Here is a 27,968-nt window from a genome sequence, read left to right on the forward strand (position 1 = left end):
TTTGAAGCCCAATTTCTCCCGATTCAGAAAACACCCCATATGGGGGTGAAAAGTGCTCTGCTGGCGCACTACAGGTCTCAGAAGAGAAGGAGTCACATTTGGCTTTTTTTAAGGAAATTTTGCTCTGGGGGCATGCCGCATTTAGGAAGCCCCTATGGTGCCAGGACAGCAATAAACCCCACATGGCATACCATTTTGGAAACTAGACCCCTTGGGGAACGTAACAAGGGGTAAAGTGAACCTTAATACCCCGCATGGGTTTCACAACTTTTGCATATGTAAAAAAAAAAAAAAAATTTACCTAAAATGCTTGGTTTCCCAAAAAATTTACATTTTTACAAAGGGTTAAAGCAGAAAATACCCCCCAAAATTTGAAGCCCAATTTCTCCCGATTCAGAAAACACCCCATATGGGGGTGAAAAGTGCTCTGTTGGCGCACTACAGGTCTCAGAAGAGAAGGAGTCACATTTGGCTTTTTGAAAGCAAATTTTGCTCTGGGGGCATGCCGCATTTAGGAAGCCCCTATGGTGCCAGGACAGCAAAAAAAAAACACATGGCATACCATTTTGGAAACTAGACCCCTCGGGGAACGTAACAAGGGGTTAATTGAACCTTAATACCCCACAGGTGTTTCACGACTTTTGCATATGTAAAAAAAAAATTTTTTTTTTACCTAAAATGTCTCTTTTCCCAAAAATTTTTAATTTTAAAAAAGGGTAAAAGCAGAAAATACCCCCCAAAATTTGTAACGCAATTTCTCCCGAGTACGGCGATACCCCATATGTGGCCCTAAACTGTTGCCTTGAAATACGACAGGGCTCCAAAGTGAGAGTGCCATGCGCATTTGAGGCCTAAATTAGGGACTTGCATAGGGGTGGACATAGGGGTATTCTACGCCAGTGATTCCCAAACAGGGTGCCTCCAGCTGTTGTAAAACTCCCAGCATGCCTAGACAGTCATTGGCTATCTGGAAATACTGGGAGTTGTTGTTTTGCAACAGCTGGAGGCTCCGTTTTGGAAACAGTGGCGTACCAGACGTTTTTCATTTTTATTGGGGAGGGGAGGGGGGCTGTGTAGGGGTATGTATATATGTAGTGTTTTTTACTTTTTATTTTATTGTGTGTTAGTGTACTGTAGTGTTTTTAGGGTACAGTCGCACGGGCGGGGGTTCACAGTAGTTTCTCGCTGGCAGTTTGAGCTGCGGCAGAAAATTTGCCGCAGCTCAAACTTGCAGCCGGATACTTACTGTAATCCTCCGCCCATGTGAGTGTACCCTGTACGTTCACATTGGGGGGGGGGGGAACATCCAGCTGTTGCAAAACTACAACTCCCAGCATATACGGTCTATCAGTGCATGCTGGGTGTTGTAGTTTTGCAACCGCTGGAGGCTCCGTTTTGGAAACAGTGGCGTACCACACGTTTTTCATTTTTATTGGGGAGGGGAGGGGGGTTGTATAGGGGTATGGGTATACGTAGTGTTTTTTACTTTTTATTGTGTGTTAGTGTAGTGTTTTTAGGGTACAGTCGCACGGGCGGGGGTTCACAGTAGTTTCTCGCTGGCAGTTTGAGCTGCGGCAGAAAATTTGCCGCAGCTCAAACTTGCAGCCGGATACTTGCTGTAATCCTCCGCCCATGTGAGTGTACCCTGTACGTTCACATTGGGGGGGGGGGGGGGGGAACATCCAGCTGTTGCAAAACTACAACTCCCAGCATGTACGGTCTATCAGTGCATGCTGGGAGTTGTAGTTTTGCAACAGCTGGAGGCACACTGGTTGTGAAACACTGAGTTTGGTAACAAACTCAGTGTTTTGCAACCAGTGTGCCTTCAGCTGTTGCAAAAGCTACAACCCCCAGCATGTACGGACAGTGGAAGGGCATGCTGGGTCTTGTAGTTATGCAACAGCTGGAGGCATACTACTTTAGCTGGGGATGCTGGGGACTGTAGTAATGCAACAGCTGGAGACACACTGGTTTGCTACATAACTCAGTGTGCCTTCAGCTGTTGCAAAACTACAACTCCCAGCAGTCACCGACAGCCAACGGGCATGCTGGGAGTTGTAGTTATGCAACCAGCAGATGCACTACTACAACTCCCAGCATGCACTTTAGCTGTTTGTGGAAGCTGGGAGTTGTAGTTACACAACAGCTGAAAGTACACTTTTCCATAGAAAGAATGTGCCTCCAGCTATTGCAAAATTACAAGTCCCAGCATGCCCATAAGGGAATGCTGGGTGTTGTGGTGGTCTGCCTCCTGCTGTTGCATAACTACAGCTCCCAGCATGCCCTTTTTGCATGCTGGGAGCTGTTGCTAAGCAACAGCAGGAGGCTGTCACTCACCTCCAACGATCCTCGCCGCACAGGTCAGTCCCTCGTCGTCGCCGCCGCGGCCGTCGCTCCTGGGGCCCCGATCCCAACATTGACGCCGGGGATCGGGTGCACGTCCCGCAACCGCTCACGTCCTCCGGAAGAGGGGCGGAGCGGGTTGCGGGAGTGACACCCGCAGCAGGCGCCCTGATTGGTCGGCCGACGAATCAGGGCGATCGTGAGGTGGCACCAGTGCCACCTCACCCCTGCAGGCTCTGGCTGTTCGGGGCCGTCTCTGACGGCCCCGATCAGCCAATAATTCCGGGTCACTGGGTCACTGGAGACCCGATTGACCCGGAATCCGCCGCAGATCGCTGGACTGAATTGTCCAGCGATCTGCGGCCATCGCCGACATGGGGGGTCATAATGACCCCCCTGGGCGATATGCCCCGATGCCTGCTGAACGATTTCAGCAGGCATCGGGCACCGGCTCCCCTCCAGCTAGCAGCGGGGGGCCGGGATTTGACAGGACGTACTCCTACGTCCTCGGTCCTTAAGGACTCGGAAAAGGGGCCGTTTGAGTACGTCCTGCGTACTCCGGTGGAAAACTTTTTTTTTATTTTTTTAAATCAACTGGTGCCACAAAGTTAAACAGATTTGTAAATTACTTCTATTAAAAAATCTTAATCCTTCCAGTACTTATTAGCAGCTGAATACTACAGAGGAAATGCTTTTCTTTTAGGATTTCTCTTCTGTCACAACCACAGTGACCTCTGCTGTCCATTTTAGGAACTGTCCAGAGCAGGAGAGGTTTGCAGAGAGCACTGTGCTTGTGACAGAAGAGAAATCCAAAAAGAAAAGCATTTCCTCTGTAGTATACAGCAGCTAATAAGTACTGGAAGAATTAAGATTTTTTTTTAATAGAAGTAATTTACAAATCTGTTTAACTTTCTGGCACCAGTTGATTTAAAAAAATAAATAAAAAATTTCCACCGGAGTACCTTTTTAACCCTTCATATACTACATCCTATAAATATCACCATATCATCCGGGTCTTTGGGAGTCCAAGGTAATAGATTAGACGCCGTCCATCCATCCATCCACGAGTCTCATGATTCTACCAGATGTGGCCCCCGTGGATGGAATTCCGGGATCCTGTGGAGTGTGCTGTCCTATTGCGGTCCCCTTCTAAGGACGTGTGATTGGCCGCCCATTCCCTGTCCTGTCGGGGAAGTCTTCAAGGTCTTCAAGGGAAATACATATGGTACAATACTTACGTCATGATGAGGCCCTCTTCCTGTGGGGCCCCTTACATTCCTTCCCTCTTCCTGTGGGGCCCCTTACATTCCTTCCCTCTTCCTGTGGGGCCCCTTACATTCCTTCCCTCTTCCTGTGGGGCCCCTTACATTCCTTCCCTCTTCCTGTGGGGCCCCTTACATTCCTTCCCTCTTCCTGTGGGGCCCCTTACATTCCTCCCCTCTTCCTGTGGGGCCCCTTACATTCCTTCCCTCTTCCTGTGGGGCCCTTACATTCCTTCCCTCTTCCTGTGGGGCCCCTTACATTCCTTCCCTCTTCCTGTGGGGCCCCTTACATTCCTTCCCTCTTCCTGTGGGGCCCCTTACATTCCTTCCCTCTTCCTGTGGGGCCCTTACATTCCTTCCCTCTTCCTGTGGGGCCCCTTACATTCATTCCCTCTTCCTGTGGGGCCCTTACATTCCTTCCCTCTTCCTGTGGGGCCCCTTACATTCATTCCCTCTTCCTGTGGGGCCCCTTACATTCCTCCCCTCTTCCTGTGGGGCCCCTTACATTCATTCCCTCTTCCTGTGGGGCCCCTTACATTCCTCCCCTCTTCCTGTGGGGCCCCTTACATTCCTTCCCTCTTCCTGTGGGGCCCCTTACATTCATTCCCTCTTCCTGTGGGGCCCTTACATTCCTCCCCTCTTCCTGTGGGGCCCCTTACATTCCTTCCCTCTTCCTGTGGGGCCCCTTACATTCCTTCCCTCTTCCTGTGGGGCCCCTTACATTCCTCCCCTCTTCCTGTGGGGCCCCTTACATTCCTTCCCTCTTCCTGTGGGGCCCCTTACATTCCTTCCCTCTTCCTGTGGGGCCCCTTACATTCCTTCCCTCTTCCTGTGGGGCCCCTTACATTCCTTCCCTCTTCCTGTGGGGCCCCTTACATTCCTTCCCTCTTCCTGTGGGGCCCTTACATTCCTTCCCTCTTCCTGTGGGGCCCCTTACATTCATTCCCTCTTCCTGTGGGGCCCTTACATTCCTTCCCTCTTCCTGTGGGGCCCCTTACATTCATTCCCTCTTCCTGTGGGGCCCCTTACATTCCTCCCCTCTTCCTGTGGGGCCCCTTACATTCATTCCCTCTTCCTGTGGGGCCCCTTACATTCCTCCCCTCTTCCTGTGGGGCCCCTTACATTCCTTCCCTCTTCCTGTGGGGCCCCTTACATTCATTCCCTCTTCCTGTGGGGCCCTTACATTCCTCCCCTCTTCCTGTGGGGCCCCTTACATTCCTTCCCTCTTCCTGTGGGGCCCCTTACATTCCTTCCCTCTTCCTGTGGGGCCCCTTACATTCCTCCCCTCTTCCTGTGGGGCCCCTTACATTCCTTCCCTCTTCCTGTGGGGCCCCTTACATTCCTTCCCTCTTCCTGTGGGGCCCCTTACATTCCTTCCCTCTTCTTGTGGGGCCCCTTGCTTTCCTTCCCTCTTCCTGTGGGGCCCCTTGCTTTCCTTCCCTCTTCCTGTGGGGCCCCTTACATTCCTTCCCTCTTCCTGTGGGGCCCCTTACATTCCTTCCCTCTTCCTGTGGGGCCCCTTACATTCCTTCCCTCTTCCTGTGGGGCCCCTTACATTCCTTCCCTCTTCCTGTGGGGCCCCTTACATTCCATCCCTCTTCCTGTGGGGCCCCTTACATTCCTTCCCTCTTCCTGTGGGGCCCTTACATTCCTCCCCTCTTCCTGTGGGGCCCCTTACATTCCTTCCCTCTTCCTGTGGGGCCCCTTACATTCCTTCCCTCTTCCTGTGGGGCTCCTTACATTCCTTCCCTCTTCCTGTGGGGCCCCTTACATTCCTTCCCTCTTCCTGTGGGGCCCCTTACATTCCTTCCCTCTTCCTGTGGGGCCCCTTACATTCCTCCCCTCTTCCTGTGGGGCCCCTTACATTCCTTCCCTCTTCCTGTGGGGCCCCTTACATTCCTTCCCTCTTCCTGTGGGGCCCCTTACATTCCTTCCCTCTTCCTGTGGGGCCCCTTACATTCCTTCCCTCTTCCTGTGGGGCCCCTTACATTCCTTCCCTCTTCCTGTGGGGCCCCTTACATTCCTTCCCTCTTCCTGTGGGGCCCCTTGCTTTCCTTCCCTCTTCCTGTGGGGCCCCTTGCTTTCCTTCCCTCTTCCTGTGGGGCCCCTTACATTCCTTCCCTCTTCCTGTGGGGCCCCTTACATTCCTTCCCTCTTCCTGTGGGGCCCCTTGCTTTCCTTCCCTCTTCCTGTGGGGCCCTTACATTCCTTCCCTCTTCCTGTGGGGCCCCTTACATTCCTTCCCTCTTCCTGTGGGGCCCCTTACATTCCTTCCCTCTTCCTGTGGGGCCCCTTACATTCCTTCCCTCTTCCTGTTGGGCCCCTTACATTCCTTCCCTCTTCCTGTGGGGCCCCTTACATTCCTTCCCTCTTCCTGTGGGGCTCCTTACATTCCTTCCCTCTTCCTGTTGGGCCCCTTACATTCCTTCACTCTTCCTGTGGGGCCCCTTACATTCCTTCCCTCTTCCTGTGGGGCCCCTTACATTCCTTCCCTCTTCCTGTGGGGCCCTTACATTCCTTCCCTCTTCCTGTGGGGCCCTTACATTCCTTCCCTCTTCCTGTGGGGCCCCTTACATTCCTCCCCTCTTCCTGTGGGGCCCCTTACATTCCTTCCCTCTTCCTGTGGGGCCCCTTACATTCCTTCCCTCTTCCTGTGGGGCCCCTTACATTCCTTCCCTCTTCCTGTGGGGCCCCTTGCTTTCCTTCCCTCTTCCTGTGGGGCCCTTACATTCCTTCCCTCTTCCTGTGGGGCCCCTTACATTCCTTCCCTCTTCCTGTGGGGCCCCTTACTTTCCTTCCCTCTTCCTGTGGGGCCCCTTACATTCCTTCCCTCTTCCTGTGGGGCCCCTTACATTCCTTCCCTCTTCCTGTGGGGCCCCTTGCTTTCCTTCCCTCTTCCTGTGGGCCCCTTACATTCCTTCCCTCTTCCTGTGGGGCCCCTTACATTCCTCCCCTCTTCCTGTGGGGCCCCTTACATTCCTTCCCTCTTCCTGTGGGGCCCTTACATTCCTTCCCTCTTCCTGTGGGGCCCCTTGCTTTCCTTCCCTCTTCCTGTGGGCCCCTTACATTCCTTCCCTCTTCCTGTGGGGCCCCTTACATTCCTCCCCTCTTCCTGTGGGGCCCTTACATTCCTTCCCTCTTCCTGTGGGGCCCCTTACATTCCTTCCCTCTTCCTGTGGGGCCCCTTACATTCCTCCCCTCTTCATGTGGGGCCCCTTACATTCCTTCCCTCTTCCTGTGGGGCCCCTTACATTCCTTCCCTCTTCCTGTGGGGCCCCTTACATTCCTTCCCTCTTCCTGTGGGGCCCCTTACATTCCTCCCCTCTTCCTGTGGGGCCCCTTACATTCCTTCCCTCTTCCTGTGGGGCCCCTTACATTCCTTCCCTCTTCCTGTGGGGCCCTTACATTCCTCCCCTCTTCCTGTGGGGCCCCTTACATTCCTTCCCTCTTCCTGTGGGGCCCCTTACATTCCTTCCCTCTTCCTGTGGGGCCCCTTACATTCCTCCCCTCTTCCTGTGGGGCCCCTTACATTCCATCCCTCTTCCTGTGGGGCCCCTTACATTCCTCCCCTCTTCCTGTGGGGCCCCTTACATTCCTCCCCTCTTCCTGTGGGGCCCCTTACATTCCTTCCCTCTTCCTGTAGGGCCCCTTACATTCCTTCCCTCTTCCTGTGGGGCCCCTTACATTCCTCCCCTCTTCCTGTGGGGCCCCTTACATTCCTTCCCTCTTCCTGTGGGGCCCCTTACATTCCTCCCCTCTTCCTGTGGGGCCCCTTACATTCCTTCCCTCTTCCTGTAGGGCCCCTTACATTCCTTCCCTCTTCCTGTGGGGCCCCTTACATTCCTTCCCTCTTCCTGTGGGGCCCCTTACATTCCTTCCCTCTTACTGTGGGGCCCCTTACATTCCTCCCCTCTTCCTGTTGGGCCCCTTACATTCCTTCCCTCTTACTGTGGGGCCCCTTACATTCCTTCCCTCTTACTGTGGGGCCCCTTACATTCCTTCCCTCTTCCTGTAGGGCCCCTTACATTCCTTCCCTCTTCCTGTGGGGCCCCTTACATTCCTTCCCTCTTCCTGTGGGGCTCGTGTTCTCGGTGTTTGTTCTTCTGTATTTGATTCTTTGCCGCCAAAGATTCTGAAAGATTTTCTGGTAAATGTAAGAGACAACTTGGGGCGGAATCATCCGGAATCATCGTGACCATAATGTCTCCTCAGATGTTTCCCCAGATTATCTCCAGGAAATGGATTTTATTTCTCCATAGAATCTGGTGCGGTTTATCATCGTCTCCTCTTCTTCCCTTCAGGTTTCTCCAATCCAGGATCCTCTGCTGATATCTTCTATATAAGAGAATTCTCCTGGATGACCCATCAACCATGGAGAGAGACAGGAACAAAATGGCCGACAGGATCATAAACCTCACCCTACAGATACTCCTCCAGCTTACTGGAGAGGTGAGGGATTCTGGGAGTGATGTCACATGACCTCATTCTTATCTATGTAATAACAGATGGATATGACTGGAGAGGTGAGGGATTCTGGGAGTGATGTCACATGACCTCATTCTTATCTATGTAATAACAGATGGATATGACTGGAGAGGTGAGGGATTCTGGGAGTGAGGTCACATGACCTCATTCTTATCTATGTAATAACAGATGGATATGACTGGAGAGGTGAGGGATTCTGGGAGTGATGTCACATGACCTCATTCTTATCTATGTAATAACAGATGGATATGACTGGAGAGGTGAGGGATTCTGGGAGTGATGTCACATGACCTCATTCTTATCTATGTAATAACAGATGGATATGACTGGAGAGGTGAGGGATTCTGGGAGTGATGTCACATGACCTCATTCTTATCTATGTAATAACAGATGGATATGACTGGAGAGGTGAGGGATGCTGGGAGTGATGTCACATGACCTCATTCTTATCTATGTAATAACAGATGGATATGACTGGAGAGGTGAGGGATTCTGGGAGTGATGTCACATGACCTCATTCTTATCTATGTAATAACAGATGGATATGACTGGAGAGGTGAGGGATTCTGGGAGTGAGGTCACATGACCTCATTCTTATCTATGTAATAACAGATGGATATGACTGGAGAGGTGAGGGATTCTGGGAGTGATGTCACATGACCTCATTCTTATCTATGTAATAACAGATGGATATGACTGGAGAGGTGAGGGATTCTGGGAGTGATGTCACATGACCTCATTCTTATCTATGTAATAACAGATGGATATGACTGGAGAGGTGAGGGATGCTGGGAGTGATGTCACATGACCTCATTCTTATCTATGTAATAACAGATGGATATGACTGGAGAGGTGAGGGATTCTGGGAGTGATGTCACATGACCTCATTCTTATCTATGTAATAACAGATGGATATGACTGGAGAGGTGAGGGATTCTGGGAGTGATGTCACATGACCTCATTCTTATCTATAATAACAGATGGATATGACTGGAGAGGTGAGGGATTCTGGGAATGTATGTAGTGATATTAATGTGTCTCTCCATACACAGGATTACACAGTAGTGAAGAAGTCCTCTAGTGGGCGCTGTCGGGCCCCTGTGTGTGAAGGATGGGGGAGAACCCTGAGCCCAATCCCGGGGCCCCCACCTCACTCCCTGATACATGAGGAAATGGATGAACAGAAGATCCTAGAACTCATCTACAAAATGATGGAGCTGCTGACTGGAGAGGTGACCCTGCTGGGACATTATACAGTAATGGAGGGGTCTGGTGATGACTGGAGAGGTGACCCTGCTGGGACATTATACAGTAATGGAGGGGTCTGGTGATGACTGGAGAGGTGACCCTGCTGGGACATTATACAGTAATGGAGGGGTCTGGTGATGACTGGAGAGGTGACCCTGCTGGGACATTATACAGTAATGGAGGGGTCTGGTGATGACTGGAGAGGTGACCCTGCTGGGACATTATACAGTAATGGAGGGGTCTGGTGATGACTGGAGAGGTGACACTGCTGGGACATTATACAGTAATGGAGGGGTCTGGTGATGACTGGAGAGGTGACCCTGCTGGGACATTATACAGTAATGGAGGGGTCTGGTGATGACTGGAGAGGTGACACTGCTGGGACATTATACAGTAATGGAGGGGTCTGGTGATGACTGGAGAGGTGACACTGCTGGGACATTATACAGTAATGGAGGGGTCTGGTGATGACTGGAGAGGTGACACTGCTGGGACATTATACAGTAATGGAGGGGTCTGGTGATGACTGGAGAGGTGACACTGCTGGGACATTATACAGTAATGGAGGGGTCTGGTGATGACTGGAGAGGTGACACTGCTGGGACATTATACAGTAATGGAGGGGTCTGGTGATGACTGGAGAGGTGACACTGCTGGGACATTATACAGTAATGGAGGGGTCTGGTGATGATTAGAGAGGTGACACTGCTGGGACATTATACAGTAATGGAGGGGTCTGGTGATGACTGGAGAGGTGACCATGCTGGGACATTATACAGTAATGGAGGGATCTGGTGATGACTGGAGAGGTGACACTGCTGGGACATTATACAGTAATGGAGGGGTCTGGTGATGATTAGAGAGGTGACACTGCTGGGACATTATACAGTAATGGAGGGATCTGGTGATGACTGGAGAGGTGACACTGCTGGGACATTATACAGTAATGGAGGGGTCTGGTGATGATTAGAGAGGTGACACTGCTGGGACATTATACAGTAATGGAGGGGTCTGGTGATGACTGGAGAGGTGACCCTGCTGGGACATTATACAGTAATGGAGGGGTCTGGTGATGACTGGAGAGGTGACCCTGCTGGGACATTATACAGTAATGGAGGGGTCTGGTGATGACTGGAGAGGTGACACTGCTGGGAATGCTGGGACATTATACAGTAATGGAGGGGTCTGGTGATGACTGGAGAGGTGACACTGCTGGGACATTATACAGTAATGGAGGGGTCTGGTGATGACTGGAGAGGTGACACTGCTGGGACATTATACAGTAATGGAGGGGTCTGGTGATGACTGGAGAGGTGACACTGCTGGGACATTATACAGTAATGGAGGGGTCTGGTGATGACTGGAGAGGTGACACTGCTGGGACATTATACAGTAATGGAGGGGTCTGGTGATGACTGGAGAGGTGACACTGCTGGGAATGCTGGGACATTATACAGTAATGGAGGGGTCTGGTGATGACTGGAGAGGTGACACTGCTGGGACATTATACAGTAATGGAGGGGTCTGGTGATGACTCGAGAGGTGACCCTGCTGGGACATTATACAGTAATGGAGGGGTCTGGTGATGACTCGAGAGGTGACACTGCTGGGACATTATACAGTAATGGAGGGGTCTGGTGATGACTGGAGAGGTGACACTGCTGGGACATTATACAGTAATGGAGGGGTCTGGTGATGTCTGGAGAGGTGACACTGCTGGGACATTATACAGTAATGGAGGGGTCTGGTGATGACTGGAGAGGTGACACTGCTGGGACATTATACAGTAATGGAGGGGTCTGGTGATGATTAGAGAGGTGACCCTGCTGGGACATTATACAGTAATGGAGGGGTCTGGTGATGACTCGAGAGGTGACACTGCTTGGACATTATACAGTAATGGAGGGGTCTGGTGATGACTGGAGAGGTGACACTGCTGGGACATTATACAGTAATGGAGGGGTCTGGTGATGACTGGAGAGGTGACACTGCTGGGACATTATACAGTAATGGAGGGGTCTGGTGATGACTGGAGAGGTGACACTGCTGGGACATTATACAGTAATGGAGGGGTCTGGTGATGTCTGGAGAGGTGACACTGCTGGGACATTATATAGTAATGGAGGGGTCCGGTGATGACTGGAAAGGTGACACTGCTGGGACATTATACAGTAATGGAGGGGTCTGGTGATGACTGGAGAGGTGACACTGCTGGGAATGCTGGGACATTATACAGTAATGGAGGGGTCTGGTGATGACTGGAGAGGTGACACTGCTGGGAATGCTGGAACATTATACAGTAATGGAGGGGTCTGGTGATGACTGAAGAGGTGACACTGCTGGGACATTATACAGTAATGGAGGGGTATGGTGATGACTGGAGAGGTGACACTGCTGGGAATGCTGGGACATTATACAGTAATGGAGGGGTCTGGTGATGACTGGAGAGGTGACACTGCTGGGACATTATACAGTAATGGAGGGGACTGGTGATGACTGGAGAGGTGACACTGCTGGGAATGCTGGGACATTATACAGTAATGGAGGGGTCTGGTGATGACTGGAGAGGTGACACTGCTGGGACATTATACAGTAATGGAGGGGTCTGGTGATGACTAGAGAGGTGACACTGCTGGGACATTATACAGTAATGGAGGGGTCTGGTGATGACTGGAGAGGTGACACTGCTGGGACATTATACAGTAATGGAGGGGTCTGGTGATGACTGGAGAGGTGACACTGCTGGGACATTATACAGTAATGGAGGGGTCTGGTGATGACTAGAGAGGTGACACTGCTGGGACATTATACAGTAATGGAGGGGTCTGGTGATGACTGGAGAGGTGACACTGCTGGGACATTATACAGTAATGGAGGGGTCTGGTGATGACTGGAGAGGGGACACTGCTGGGACATTATACAGTAATGGAGGAGTCTGGTGATGACTGGAGAGGTGACACTGCTGGGACATTATACAGTAATGGAGGGGTCTGGTGATGACTGGAGAGGTGACCCTGCTGGGATATTATACAGTAATGGAGGGGTCTGGTGATGACTGGAGAGGTGACACTGCTGGGACATTATACAGTAATGGAGGGGTCTGGTGATGACTGGAGAGGTGACACTGCTGGGACATGATACAGTAATGGAGGGGTCTGGTGATGATTGGAGAAGTGACACTGCTGGGACATTATACAGTAATGGAGGGGTCTGGTGATGACTGGAGAGGTGACACTGCTGGGAATGCTGGGACATTATACAGTAATGGAGGGGTCTGGTGATGACTGGAGAGGTGACACTGCTGGGACATTATACAGTAATGGAGGGGTCTGGTGATGACTGGAGAGGTGACACTGCTGGGACATTATACAGTAATGGAGGGGTCTGGTGATGACTGGAGAGGTGACACTGCTGGGAATGCTGGGACATTATACAGTAATGGAGGGGTCTGGTGATGACTGGAGAGGTGACACTGCTGGGACATTATACAGTAATGGAGGGGTCTGGTGATGACTGGAGAGGTGACACTGCTGGGACATTATACAGTAATGGAGGGGTCTGGTGATGACTGGAGAGGTGACACTGCTGGGACATTATACAGTAATGGAGGGGTCTGGTGATGATTAGAGAGGTGACACTGCTGGTACATTATACAGTAATGGAGGGGTCTGGTGATGACTGGAGAGGTGACACTGCTGGGACATTATACAGTAATGGAGGGGTCTGGTGATGACTGGAGAGGTGACACTGCTGGGACGTTATACAGTAATGGAGGGGTCTGGTGATGACTGGAGAGGTGACACTGCTGGGACATTATACAGTAATGGAGGGGTCTGGTTATGACTGGAGAGGTGACACTGCTGGGACATTATACAGTAATGGAGGAGTCTGGTGATGACTGGAGAGGTGACACTGCTGGGACATTATACAGTAATGGAGGGGTCTGGTGATGACTGGAGAGGTGACACTGTTGGGACATTATACAGTAATGGAGGGGTCTGGTGATGACTGGAGAGGTGACACTGCTGGGACATTATACAGTAATGGAGGGGTCTGGTGATGACTGGAGAGGTGACACTGCTGGGACATTATACAGTAATGGAGGGGTCTGGTGATGACTGGAGAGGTGACACTGCTGGGACATTATACAGTAATGGAGGGGTCTGGTGATGACTGGAGAGGTGACCCTGCTGGGACATTATACAGTAATGGAGGGGTCTGGTGATGAGAGGTGACACTGCTGAGACATTATACAGTAATGGAGGGGTCTGGTGATGAGAGGTGACACTGCTGAGACATTATACAGTAATGGAGGGGTCTGGTGATGACTGGAGAGGTGACACTGCTGAGACATTATACAGTAATGGAGGGGTCTGGTGATGACTGGAGAGGTGACACTGCTGGGACATTATACAGTAATGGAGGGGTCTGGTGATGACTGGAGAGGTGACACTGCTGGGACATTATACAGTAATGGAGGGGTCTGGTGATGACTGGAGAGGTGACACTGCTGGGACATTATACAGTAATGGAGGGGTCTGGTGATGACTGGAGAGGTGACACTGCTGGGACATTATACAGTAATGGAGGGGTCTGGTGATGACTGGAGAGGTGACACTGCTGGGACATTATACAGTAATGGAGGGGTCTGGTGATGACTGGAGAGGTGACACTGCTGGGACATTATGCAGTAATGGAGGGGTCTGGTGATGACTGGAGAGGTGACACTGCTGGGAATGCTGGGACATTATACAGTAATGGAGGGGTCTGGTGATGACTGGAGAGGTGACACTGCTGGGACATTATACAGTAATGGAGGGGTCAGGTGATGACTGGAGAGGTGACACTGCTGGGACATTATACAGTAATGGAGGGGTCTGGTAATGACTGGAGAGGTGACACTGCTGGGACATTATACAGTAATGGAGGGGTCTGGTGATGACTGGAGAGGTGACACTGCGGGGACATTATACAGTAATGGAGGGGTCTGGTGATGATTAGAGAGGTGACCCTGCTGGGACATTATACAGTAATGGAGGGGTCTGGTAATGACTGGAGAGGTGACACTGCTGGGACATTATACCGTAATGGAGGAGTCTGGTGATGACTGGAGAGGTGACACTGCGGGGACATTATACAGTAATGGAGGGGTCTGGTGATGATTAGAGAGGTGACCCTGCTGGGACATTATACAGTAATGGAGGGGTCTGGTGATGACTGGAGAGGTGACACTGCTGGGACATTATACAGTAATGGAGGGGTCTGGTGATGACTGGAGAGGTGACACTGCTGGGACATTATACAGTAATGGAGGGGTCTGGTGATGACTGGAGAGGTGACACTGCTGGGACATTATACAGTAATGGAGGGGTCTGGTGATGACTGGAGAGGTGACACTGCTGGGACATTATACAGTAATGGAGGGGTCTGGTGATGACTGGAGAGGTGACACTGCTGGGACATTATACAGTAATGGAGGGGTCTGGTGATGACTGGAGAGGTGACACTGCTGGGACATTATACAGTAATGGAGGGGTCTGGTGATGACTGGAGAGGTGACACTGCTGGGACATTATACAGTAATGGAGGGGTCTGGTGATGACTGGAGAGGTGACATTGCTGGGACATTATACAGTAATGGAGGGGTCTGGTGATGACTGGAGAGGTGACACTGCTGGGACATTATACAGTAATGGAGGGGTCTGGTGATGACTGGAGAGGTGACACTGCTGGGACATTATACAGTAATGGAGGGGTCTGGTGATGACTGGAGAGGTGACACTGCTGGGACATTATACAGTAATGGAGGGGTCTGGTGATGATTAGAGAGGTGACACTGCTGGTACATTATACAGTAATGGAGGGGTCTGGTGATGACTGGAGAGGTGACACTGCTGGGAATGCTGGGACATTATACAGTAATGGAGGGGTCTGGTGATGACTGGAGAGGTGACCCTGCTGGGACATTATACAGTAATGGAGGGGTCTGGTGATGACTGGAGAGGTGACACTGCTGGGACGTTATACAGTAATGGAGGGGTCTGGTGATGACTGGAGAGGTGACACTGCTGGGACATTATACAGTAATGGAGGGGTCTGGTTATGACTGGAGAGGTGACACTGCTGGGACATTATACAGTAATGGAGGAGTCTGGTGATGACTGGAGAGGTGACACTGCTGGGACATTATACAGTAATGGATTGGTCTGGTGATGACTGGAGAGGTGACACTGCTGGGACATTATACAGTAATGGAGGGGTCTGGTGATGACTGCAGAGGTGACACTGCTGGGACATTATACAGTAATGGAGGGGTCTGGTGATGACTGGAGAGGTGACCCTGCTGGGACATTATACAGTAATGGAGGGGTCTGGTGATGAGAGGTGACACTGCTGAGACATTATACAGTAATGGAGGGGTCTGGTGATGAGAGGTGACACTGCTGAGACATTATACAGTAATGGAGGGGTCTGGTGATGACTGGAGAGGTGACACTGATGGGACATTATACAGTAATGGAGGGGTCTGGTGATGACTGGAGAGGTGACACTGATGGGACATTATACAGTAATGGAGGGGTCTGGTGATGACTGGAGAGGTGACACTGCTGAGACATTATACAGTAATGGAGGGGTCTGGTGATGACTGGAGAGGTGACACTGCTGGGACATTATACAGTAATGGAGGGGTCTGGTGATGACTGGAGAGGTGACACTGCTGGGACATTATACAGTAATGGAGGGGTCTGGTGATGACTGGAGAGGTGACACTGCTGGGACATTATGCAGTAATGGAGGGGTCTGGTGATGACTGGAGAGGTGACACTGCTGGGAATGCTGGGACATTATACAGTAATGGAGGGGTCTGGTAATGACTGGAGAGGTGACACTGCTGGGACATTATACAGTAATGGAGGGGTCAGGTGATGACTGGAGAGGTGACACTGCTGGGACATTATACAGTAATGGAGGGGTCAGGTGATGACTGGAGAGGTGACACTGCTGGGACATTATACAGTAATGGAGGGGTCAGGTGATGACTGGAGAGGTGACACTGCTGGGACATTATACAGTAATGGAGGGGTCTGGTAATGACTGGAGAGGTGACACTGCTGGGACATTATACAGTAATGGAGGGGTCTGGTGATGACTGGAGAGGTGACACTGCTGGGACATTATACAGTAATGGAGGGGTCTGGTGATGACTGGAGAGGTGACACTGCTGGGACATTATACAGTAATGGAGGGGTCTGGTGATGACTGGAGAGGTGACACTGCTGGGACATTATACAGTAATGGAGGGGTCTGGTGATGACTGGAGAGGTGACACTGCTGGGACATTATACAGTAATGGAGGGGTCTGGTGATGACTGGAGAGGTGACACTGCTGGGACATTATACAGTAATGGAGGGGTCTGGTGATGACTGGAGAGGTGACACTGCTGGGACATTATACAGTAATGGAGGGGTCTGGTGATGACTGGAGAGGTGACACTGCTGGGACATTATACAGTAATGGAGGGGTCTGGTGATGACTGGAGAGGTGACACTGCTGGGACATTATACAGTAATGGAGGGGTCTGGTGATGACTGGAGAGGTGACACTGCTGGGACATTATACAGTAATGGAGGGGTCTGGTGATGACTGGAGAGGTGACACTGCTGGGACATTATACAGTAATGGAGGGGTCTGGTGATGACTGGAGAGGTGACACTGCTGAGACATTATACAGTAATGGAGGGGTCTGGTGATGACTGGAGAGGTGACACTGCTGGGACATTATACAGTAATGGAGGGGTCTGGTGATGACTGGAGAGGTGACACTGCTGGGACATTATACAGTAATGGAGGGGTCTGGTGATGACTGGAGAGGTGACACTGCTGGGACATTATACAGTAATGGAGGGGTCTGGTGATGACTGGAGAGGTGACACTGCTGGGACATTATACAGTAATGGAGGGGTCTGGTGATGACTGGAGAGGTGACACTGCTAGGACATTATACAGTAATGGAGGGGTCTGGTGATGACTGGAGAGGTGACACTGCTGGGAATGCTGGGACATTATACAGTAATGGAGGGGTCTGGTGATGTCTGGAGAGGTGACACTGCTGGGACATTATACAGTAATGGAGGGGTCTGGTGATGACTGGAGAGGTGACACTGCTGGGACATTATACAGTAATGGAGGGGTCTGGTGATGATTAGAGAGGTGACACTGCTGGGACATTATACAGTAATGGAGGGGTCTGGTGATGACTGGAGAGGTGACACTGCTGGGACATTATACAGTAATGGAGGGGTCTGGTGATGACTGGAGAGGTGACACTGCTGGGATATTATACAGTAATGGAGGGGTCTGGTGAAGACTGAAGAGGTGACACTGCTGGGACATTATACAGTAATGGAGGGGTCTGGTGATGACTGGAGAGGTGACACTGCTGGGACATTATACAGTAATGGAGGGGTCTGGTGATGACTGGAGAGGTGACACTGCTGGGACATTATACAGTAATGGAGGGGTCTGGTGATGACTGGAGAGGTGACACTGCTGGGACATTATACAGTAATGGAGGGGTCTGGTGATGACTGGAGAGGTGACACTGCTGGGACATTATACAGTAATGGAGGGGTCTGGTGATGACTGGAGAGGTGACACTGCTGGGAATGCTGGGACATTATACAGTAATGGAGGGGTCTGGTGATGACTGGAGAGGTGACACTGCTGGGAATGCTGGGACATTATACAGTAATGGAGGGGTCTGGTGATGACTGGAGAGGTGACACTGCTGGGAATGCTGGGACATTATACAGTAACACCACTGGAGGGGTCGGGGTGATGACTGTATCATTATGTGTCAGGTTCCTATAAGGTGTCAGGACGTGGCGGTCTATTTCTCCATGGAGGAGTGGGAGTATGTAGAAGGACACAAGGATCAGTACAAGGATCAGGTCATGATGGAGGATCAGCAGCCCCTCACATCACCAGGTAATAGACATGACTATATACACACGTCCTCTCATTATTTGTATGTAAAGAATGAATTCAGTCTCTGTATGTGTTCCCTACAGTCAGATCCAGTAAGAGAACAGCACCAGAGAGGTGTCCCCGTCCTCTTCTTCCACAGGATGATCAGGTAGATGGAGATATTCCCTATGATCTGTAGAAGGGCTGTGAAGCTCTTGTGGTCAGTCCCCTCACCCTCCATGACTCCTCATCTCCTGCTCATCTATAACATCCCACGTGACTTCTCCTACTGTCTGATGACTTTTACAATATTTTTCTACATCTTATGATTTAGGGAGAAGATCCGAACAATATTAATGCTCCAGAGACAGATGTGAGCGGTGATGAGCAGTATAAAGAGGATATTCCTACAGAGAAAGATCTGATCTATATTAATTCTCCAGACATAATAATAAAAGAAGAAGTAGAGACAGATGTGAGCAGTGATGAGCAGTATAAGGAGGACATTCCTACAGGTAACCGCCCAGTTGAGTAGTAACCTCTAAATACAGAGAAGAGTCATGGCCGAGTGCACAAAGCACCAGTGGGGGGGGAGGGAGGGGGGGTCATTGTACCACTGGACACCAGAGATGCACAGAAAAAAATTCTTAAAATTCTGTGGTCATTAGTGATTGCGGCATTAAAACAGTTAAATGCCGGCATCAGGCTAAGTTTACACTTGTTTTTTTGTGTGCGTTTTTCCCAAATAAACGCCAAAACGGCCCCCATGGCTGTGGCCAGATGTTAGCTGTACATCAATGAGAAATCGTCAAATTGTTTTTCCACTTTGCGTTTTTCTTAATTCGTTTTGGCGTTTTTCACTCTTTTTTTAGCTCCTCCTGTTGAGCCAAGGCGTTTTTTTCCCCTGAAATCGTGGCGTTGTTCTCCCATAGAAGTCTATGGGATTAAAAAAAACGCCAAGAAAAACGACATGTGGGTTTTAAGAATGGCGTTTTTGCAGGCGTTTTTTATTCTTTTTTGGACTTTAACGATCCAAAAAAGTGATGGAGATACCTTCTTTCGTAAAATTTAGTAGGGTACCATTAAAAAATCAATTAAAATTATTTTAGGTAGTACTACTGCTCCAAGCATGGAACACACTGTTCCATGATGGGAGTAGTAGTACCTGTACTAATTGACCGCCCCGGGTCCCTTGCGATCCTCCTGTATAATGTATAGATGCGGCGGCCGCTCTTCTATGTCCCCTGCACTGACGTATATATATACATATTCATATTTCCTGCTGAGAGCTGTGATTGGCTGCAACCATCCGGCCAATCACCAATCTGGTGAAAATATGAATATCACTGCCCGCACGCTCCTCCCATCACTGCCTGCACGCTCCCCACATCACTGCCCGCATGCTCCTCCCATCACTGCCCGCACGCTCCTCCCATCACTGCCCGCACGCTCCTCCCATCACTGCCCGCACGCTCCTCCCATCACTGCCCGCACGCTCCTCACATCACTGCCCGCACGCTCCTCACATCACTGCCCGCACCCTCCTCACATCACTGCCCGCACCCTCCTCACATCACTGCCAGCACACTCCTCACATCACTGCCCGCACACTCCTCACATCACTGCCAGCACACTCCTCACATCACTGCCCGCACGCTTCCCACATCACTGCCCGCACACTCCTCCCATCACTGCCCGCACGCTCCTCACATCACTGCCCGCACACTCCTCCCATCACTGCCCGCACACTCCTCACATCACTGCCCGCACACTCCTCACATCACTGCCCGCACACTCCTCACATCACTGCCAGCACACTCCTCACATCACTGCCCGCACACTCCTCACATCACTGCCCGCACACTCCTCACATCACTGCCCGCACACTCCTCACATCACTGCCCGCACACTCCTCCCATCACTGCCCGCACACTCCTCCCATCACTGCCCGCACACTCCTCCCATCACTGCCCGCACACTCCTCACATCACTGCCCGCACACTCCCCACATCACTGCCCGCACACTCCTCACATCACTGCCCGCACACTCCTCACATCACTGCCCGCACACTCCTCCCATCACTGCCCGCACACTCCTCACATCACTGCCCGCACACTCCTCACATCACTGCCCGCACACTCCTCACATCACTGCCCGCACACTCCTCCCATCACTGCCCGCACACTCCTCCCATCACTGCCCGCACACTCCTCACATCACTGCCCGCACACTCCTCACATCACTGCCCGCACACTCCTCACATCACTGCCCGCACACTCCTCACATCACTGCCCGCACACTCCTCACATCACTGCCCGCACACTCCTCCCATCACTGCCCGCACACTCCTCCCATCACTGCCCGCACACTCCTCACATCACTGCCCGCACACTCCTCACATCACTGCCCGCACACTCCTCACATCACTGCCCGCACGCTCCTCACATCACTGCCCGCACACTCCTCACATCACTGCCCGCACACTCCTCACATCACTGCCCGCACACTCCTCACATCACTGCCCGCACACTCCTCACATCACTGCCAGCACACTCCTCACATCACTGCCCGCACACTCCTCACATCACTGCCCGCACACTCCTCACATCACTGCCCGCACACTCCTCACATCACTGCCCGCACGCTCCTCCCATCACTGCCCGCACGCTCCCCACATCACTGCCCGCACACTCCTCACATCACTGCCCGCACACTCCTCCCATCACTGCCCGCACACTCCTCCCATCACTGCCCGCACACTCCTCACATCACTGCCCGCACACTCCTCACATCACTGCCCGCACACTCCTCACATCACTGCCAGCACACTCCTCACATCACTGCCAGCACACTCCTCACATCACTGCCCGCACGCTTCCCACATCACTGCCCGCACGCTCCTCCCATCACTGCCCGCACGCTCCTCACATCACTGCCCGCACACTCCTCCCATCACTGCCCGCACACTCCTCACATCACTGCCCGCACACTCCTCACATCACTGCCCGCACACTCCTCACATCACTGCCAGCACACTCCTCACATCACTGCCCGCACACTCCTCACATCACTGCCCGCACACTCCTCACATCACTGCCCGCACACTCCTCACATCACTGCCCGCACACTCCTCACATCACTGCCAGCACACTCCTCACATCACTGCCCGCACACTCCTCACATCACTACCCGCACACTCCTCCCATCACTGCCCGCACACTCCTCACATCACTGCCCGCACACTCCTCACATCACTGCCCGCACACTCCTCACATCACTGCCCGCACACTCCTCCCATCACTGCCCGCACACTCCTCACATCACTGCCCGCACACTCCCCACATCACTGCCCGCACACTCCCCACATCACTGCCCGCACACTCCTCACATCACTGCCCGCACACTCCTCCCATCACTGCCCGCACACTCCTCACATCACTGCCCGCACACTCCTCACATCACTGCCCGCACGCTCCTCACATCACTGCCCGCACGCTCCTCCCATCACTGCCCGCACACTCCTCACATCACTGCCCGCACACTCCTCCCATCACTGCCCGCACACTCCTCACATCACTCCTCACATCACTGCCCGCACGCTCCTCACATCACTGCCCGCACGCTCCTCACATCACTGCCCGCACACTCCTCACATCACTGCCCGCACACTCCTCACATCACTGCCCGCACACTCCTCACATCACTGCCCGCACACTCCTCACATCACTGCCCGCACACTCCTCACATCACTGCCCGCACACTCCTCACATCACTGCCCGCACACTCCTCACATCACTGCCCGCACACTCCTCACATCACTGCCCGCACACTCCTCACATCACTGCCCACACACTCCTCACATCACTGCCCGCACACTCCTCACATCACTGCCCGCACACTCCTCACATCACTGCCCGCACACTCCTCACATCACTGCCCGCACGCTCCTCACATCACTCCTCACATCACTGCCCGCACACTCCCCACATCCCTGCCCGCACACTCCCCACATCACTGCCCGCACACTCCTCACATCACTGCCCGCACACTCCTCACATCACTGCCCGCACACTCCTCACATCACTGCCCGCACACTCCTCACATCACTGCCCGCACACTCCTCACATCACTGCCCGCACACTCCTCACATCACTGCCCGCACACTCCTCACATCACTGCCCGCACACTCCTCACATCACTGCCCGCACACTCCTCACATCACTGCCCGCACACTCCTCACATCACTGCCCGCACACTCCTCACATCACTGCCCGCACACTCCTCACATCACTGCCCGCACACTCCTCACATCACTGCCCGCACACTCCTCACATCACTGCCCGCACACTCCTCACATCACTGCCCGCACACTCCTCACATCACTGCCCGCACACTCCTCACATCACTGCCCGCACACTCCTCACATCACTGCCCGCACGCTCCTCACATCACTCCTCACATCACTGCCCGCACGCTCCTCCCATCACTGCCCGCACACTCCTCACATCACTGCCCGCACACTCCTCACATCACTGCCCGCACACTCCTCACATCACTGCCCGCACACTCCTCACATCACTGCCCGCACACTCCTCACATCACTGCCCGCACACTCCTCACATCACTGCCCGCACACTCCTCACATCACTGCCCGCACACTCCTCACATCACTGCCCGCACGCTCCTCACATCACTCCTCACATCACTGCCCGCACACTCCCCACATCCCTGCCCGCACACTCCTCACATCACTGCCCGCACACTCCCCACATCCCTGCCCGCACACTCCCCACATCACTGCCCGCACTCTCCTCCCATCACTGCCCGCACACTCCTCACATCACTGCCCGCACACTCCTCCTATCACTGCCCGCACACTCCTCCCATCACTGCCCGCACGCTCCTCACATCACTGCCCGCACACTCCTCACATCACTGCCCGCACACTCCTCACATCACTGCCCGCACACTCCCCACATCACTGCCCGCACACTCCTCACATCACTGCCCGCACACTCCCCACATCACTCCTCACATCACTGCCCGCACACTCCTCACATCACTGCCCGCACACTCCTCCCATCACTGCCCGCACACTCCTCACATCACTGCCCGCACGCTCCTCCCATCACTGCCCGCACACTCCTCACATCACTGCCCGCACCCTCCTCACATCACTGCCCGCACACTCCTCCCATCACTGCCCGCACACTCCTCCCATCACTGCCCGCACACTCCTCCCATCACTGCCCGCACACTCCTCACATCACTGCCCGCACACTCCCCACATCACTGCCCGCACACTCCTCACATCACTGCCCGCACACTCCTCACATCACTGCCCGCACACTCCCCACATCACTGCCCGCACACTCCTCACATCACTGCCCGCACACTCCTCACATCACTGCCCGCACACTCCTCACATCACTGCCCGCACGCTCCTCACATCACTGCCCGCACACTCCTCCCATCACTGCCCACACACTCCTCACATCACTGCCCGCACACTCCCCACATCACTGCCCGCACACTCCTCACATCACTGCCCGCACACTCCTCACATCACTGCCCGCACACTCCTCACATCACTGCCCGCACACTCCTCACATCACTGCCCGCACACTCCCCACATCACTGCCCGCACACTCCTCACATCACTGCCCGCACGCTCCTCACATCACTGCCCGCACACTCCTCACATCACTGCCCGCACACTCCCCACATCACTGCCCGCACACTCCTCACATCACTGCCCGCACACTCCTCACATCACTGCCCGCACACTCCTCACATCACTGCCCGCACACTCCTCACATCACTGCCCGCACACTCCTCACATCACTCCTCACATCACTGCCCGCACGCTCCTCACATCACTGCCCGCACACTCCTCACATCACTGCCCGCACACTCCTCACATCACTCCTCACATCACTGCCCGCACACTCCTCCCATCACTGCCCGCACACTCCTCCCATCACTGCCCGCACACTCCTCACATCACTGCCCGCACACTCCTCACATCACTGCCCGCACGCTCCTCACATCACTGCCCGCACGCTCCTCCCATCACTGCCCGCACACTCCTCACATCACTGCCCGCACACTCCTCCCATCACTGCCCGCACACTCCTCACATCACTCCTCACATCACTGCCCGCACGCTCCTCACATCACTGCCCGCACACTCCTCACATCACTGCCCGCACACTCCTCACATCACTGCCCGCACGCTCCTCCCATCACTGCCCGCACACTCCTCACATCACTGCCCGCACACTCCTCACATCACTGCCCGCACACTCCTCACATCACTGCCCGCACACTCCTCACATCACTGCCCACACACTCCTCACATCACTGCCCGCACACTCCTCACATCACTGCCCGCACACTCCTCACATCACTGCCCACACACTCCTCACATCACTGCCCGCACACTCCTCACATCACTGCCCGCACACTCCTCACATCACTGCCCGCACACTCCTCACATCACTGCCCGCACGCTCCTCACATCACTCCTCACATCACTGCCCGCACACTCCCCACATCCCTGCCCGCACACTCCTCACATCACTGCCCGCACACTCCCCACATCCCTGCCCGCACACTCCCCACATCCCTGCCCGCACACTCCCCACATCACTGCCCGCACTCTCCTCCCATCACTGCCCGCACACTCCTCACATCACTGCCCGCACCCTCCTCACATCACTGCCCGCACACTCCTCCCATCACTGCCCGCACACTCCTCCCATCACTGCCCGCACACTCCTCCCATCACTGCCCGCACACTCCTCACATCACTGCCCGCACACTCCCCACATCACTGCCCGCACACTCCTCACATCACTGCCCGCACACTCCTCACATCACTGCCCGCACACTCCCCACATCACTGCCCGCACACTCCTCACATCACTGCCCGCACACTCCTCACATCACTGCCCGCACACTCCTCACATCACTGCCCGCACGCTCCTCACATCACTGCCCGCACACTCCTCACATCACTGCCTGCGCACTCCTCACATCACTGCCCGCACACTCCTCACATCACTGCCCGCACACTCCTCACATCACTGCCCGCACACTCCTCACATCACTGCCCGCACACTCCTCACATCACTCCTCACATCACTGCCCGCACGCTCCTCACATCACTGCTCGCACACTCCTCACATCACTGCCCGCACACTCCTCACATCACTGCCCGCACGCTCCTCCCATCACTGCCCGCACACTCCTCACATCACTGCCCGCACACTCCTCCCATCACTGCCCGCACACTCCTCCCATCACTGCCCGCACACTCCTCCCATCACTGCCCGCACACTCCTCACATCACTGCCCGCACACTCCCCACATCACTGCCCGCACACTCCTCACATCACTGCCCGCACACTCCTCACATCACTGCCCGCACACTCCTCACATCACTGCCCGCACACTCCTCACATCACTGCCCGCACGCTCCTCACATCACTGCCCGCACACTCCCCACATCACTGCCCGCACACTCCTCACATCACTGCCCGCACACTCCTCACATCACTGCCCGCACACTCCTCACATCACTGCCCGCACGCTCCTCACATCACTGCCCGCACACTCCTCCCATCACTGCCCACACACTCCTCACATCACTGCCCGCACACTCCTCACATCACTGCCCGCACACTCCTCACATCACTGCCCGCACACTCCTCACATCACTGCCCACACACTCCTCACATCACTGCCCGCACACTCCCCACATCACTGCCCGCACACTCCTCACATCACTGCCCGCACACTCCTCACATCACTGCCCGCACACTCCTCACATCACTGCCCGCACACTCCTCACATCACTGCCCGCACACTCCCCACATCACTGCCCACACACTCCTCACATCACTGCCCGCACACTCCCCACATCACTGCCCGCACACTCCTCACATCACTGCCTGCGCACTCCTCACATCACTGCCCGCACACTCCTCACATCACATACAAGGGAACAGTCAGGGCCCTCGGTGTTGTGGAGACAGACCAGGGGAGGAGACAATACACAGACACAACAGACCGGAGTGATGGGGAGAATGTTCCACCATATTCTGGGACGATAAATACAGGAAAGATTTTATGGTTATGACTCATATAAGAAATGTTTTATTCTCTGCAGATTCTTGTAGCAGGAGATCAGAGGAGAATCTTATATCTTCAGATTATAAAGCAGATGATGATATCACACAAGATACATATGAAGAACATTCCATTATCCCAGATACACCCTCAGCCCTTCACAGCCAAGATCTGTCATCTCATCCTTATATACAGGTCCTGTCTTCTCAGTCATCACAGGATGTTCAGCAAAATAAGGAGAAGCCATTTTCAGAATGTGGGAAATGTTTTACTCAGGAATCAAGTCTTGTTCAACATCAGAGAATTCACTCAGAAGAGAAGTTATTACATTGCCCAGAAAGTGGGAAATGTTTTACCCACAATGCATATCTACTCCAACATCAAAGGACTCACACAAAGGAGAAACCATTTTCATGCTCAGAATGTGGAAAATGTTTTTTTATGAAACCTGATCTTGTTAAACATCAAAAAACCCACACAAGGGAGAAATTATTTTCATGTTCACAATGTGGGAAATGTTTTAATATGAAGGCATATCTTCTTAAACATCAGAGACTTCACACAGGGGAGAAACCATATTCATGTTCAGAATGTGGACATTGTTTTACCCAGAGGTCAAGTCTTGTTCAGCATCAGAGAATTCACACTGGGGAGAAGCTGTTTTCATGTTCAGAATGTGGAAAATGTTTTACTAAGAAATCAAATCTTGTTCAGCATAAGAGAATTCACACAGGAGAGAAGCCATTTTCATGTTCAGAATGTGGAAAATGTTTTACCCAGAAATCAGATCTTGTTAAACATCGAAGAACTCACACAGGGGAAAAGCCATATTCATGTTTAGAATGTGGAAAATGTTTTACGCAAACGTCAATTCTTGTTAAACATCAAAGAACTCACACAGGAGATAAGCCATTTTCATGTTAAGGATGTGGAAAACGTTTCACTTAGAAAGCAAAACTTATTAGTCATCGAAAAGTTAAGGTTTGTGTTAACATAAGTATGACATAAAAATAACTTTATGTATATGTGTGATCTGTTCTATTATTTATTAATGATAAAATCCTTTTACTGGGGGCGGTTATGTCTAATGGTATTTGTGTACTGGGTCACTGCACGACACAGACACCGGTGCTTTATGGCAGACGCTGTGCAGAAGAGATAGAAGATGTCTCCCGACTCATAGACTTCACTGTAAATGCACATGACGTGAATTGTGCAGGATCATAAGAAAGTAGAGTTCACAGCTAAACAGCAGTGATAGAGGGACCTGACCTCCAAATTGGTGAAGCCCTCCGGGCCGGCAGGAAGGGAGGGACGGGACCTGTGGGCCGGCAGGAGGGGAGGGATGGGACCTGTGGGCCGGCAGGAGGGGAGGGACGGGACCTGCGGGCCGGCAGGAGGGGAGGGACGGGACCTATGGGCCGGCAGGAGGGGAGGGAAGGGACCGGCAGGAGGGGAGGGAAGGGACCGGCAGAAGGTGAGGGATGGGTACTGCGGGCCGGCAGGAAGGGAGGGAAGGGACCGGCAG

General features: G+C 52.9%; 1 protein-coding gene across 4 annotated transcripts in view; it reads left to right on the plus strand.

Annotated features, from left to right (window-relative positions):
• Positions 1-27,445, plus strand: part of LOC130299116 (oocyte zinc finger protein XlCOF7.1-like) — a 42,846-nt gene extending 15,401 nt beyond the window's left edge. For all 4 annotated transcript variants that reach the window (XM_056551395.1, XM_056551401.1, XM_056551397.1 and 1 more), the window contains exons 2-7: positions 7,907-8,054; positions 9,143-9,322; positions 18,201-18,327; positions 18,411-18,475; positions 18,641-18,821; positions 26,481-27,445. In XM_056551395.1, the coding sequence (XP_056407370.1) occupies positions 7,977-8,054; positions 9,143-9,322; positions 18,201-18,327; positions 18,411-18,475; positions 18,641-18,821; positions 26,481-27,364 (1,515 nt within the window). In that variant the 5' untranslated portion in view covers positions 7,907-7,976 and the 3' untranslated portion in view covers positions 27,365-27,445. The remainder of the gene's footprint in view (positions 1-7,906; positions 8,055-9,142; positions 9,323-18,200; positions 18,328-18,410; positions 18,476-18,640; positions 18,822-26,480) is intronic.
• Positions 27,446-27,968: the final 523 nt, after the last annotated feature.

The sequence above is a fragment of the Hyla sarda genome, chromosome 1 (genome assembly GCF_029499605.1).
Source record: "Hyla sarda isolate aHylSar1 chromosome 1, aHylSar1.hap1, whole genome shotgun sequence".
Taxonomy (NCBI): Eukaryota; Metazoa; Chordata; class Amphibia; order Anura; family Hylidae; genus Hyla; species Hyla sarda.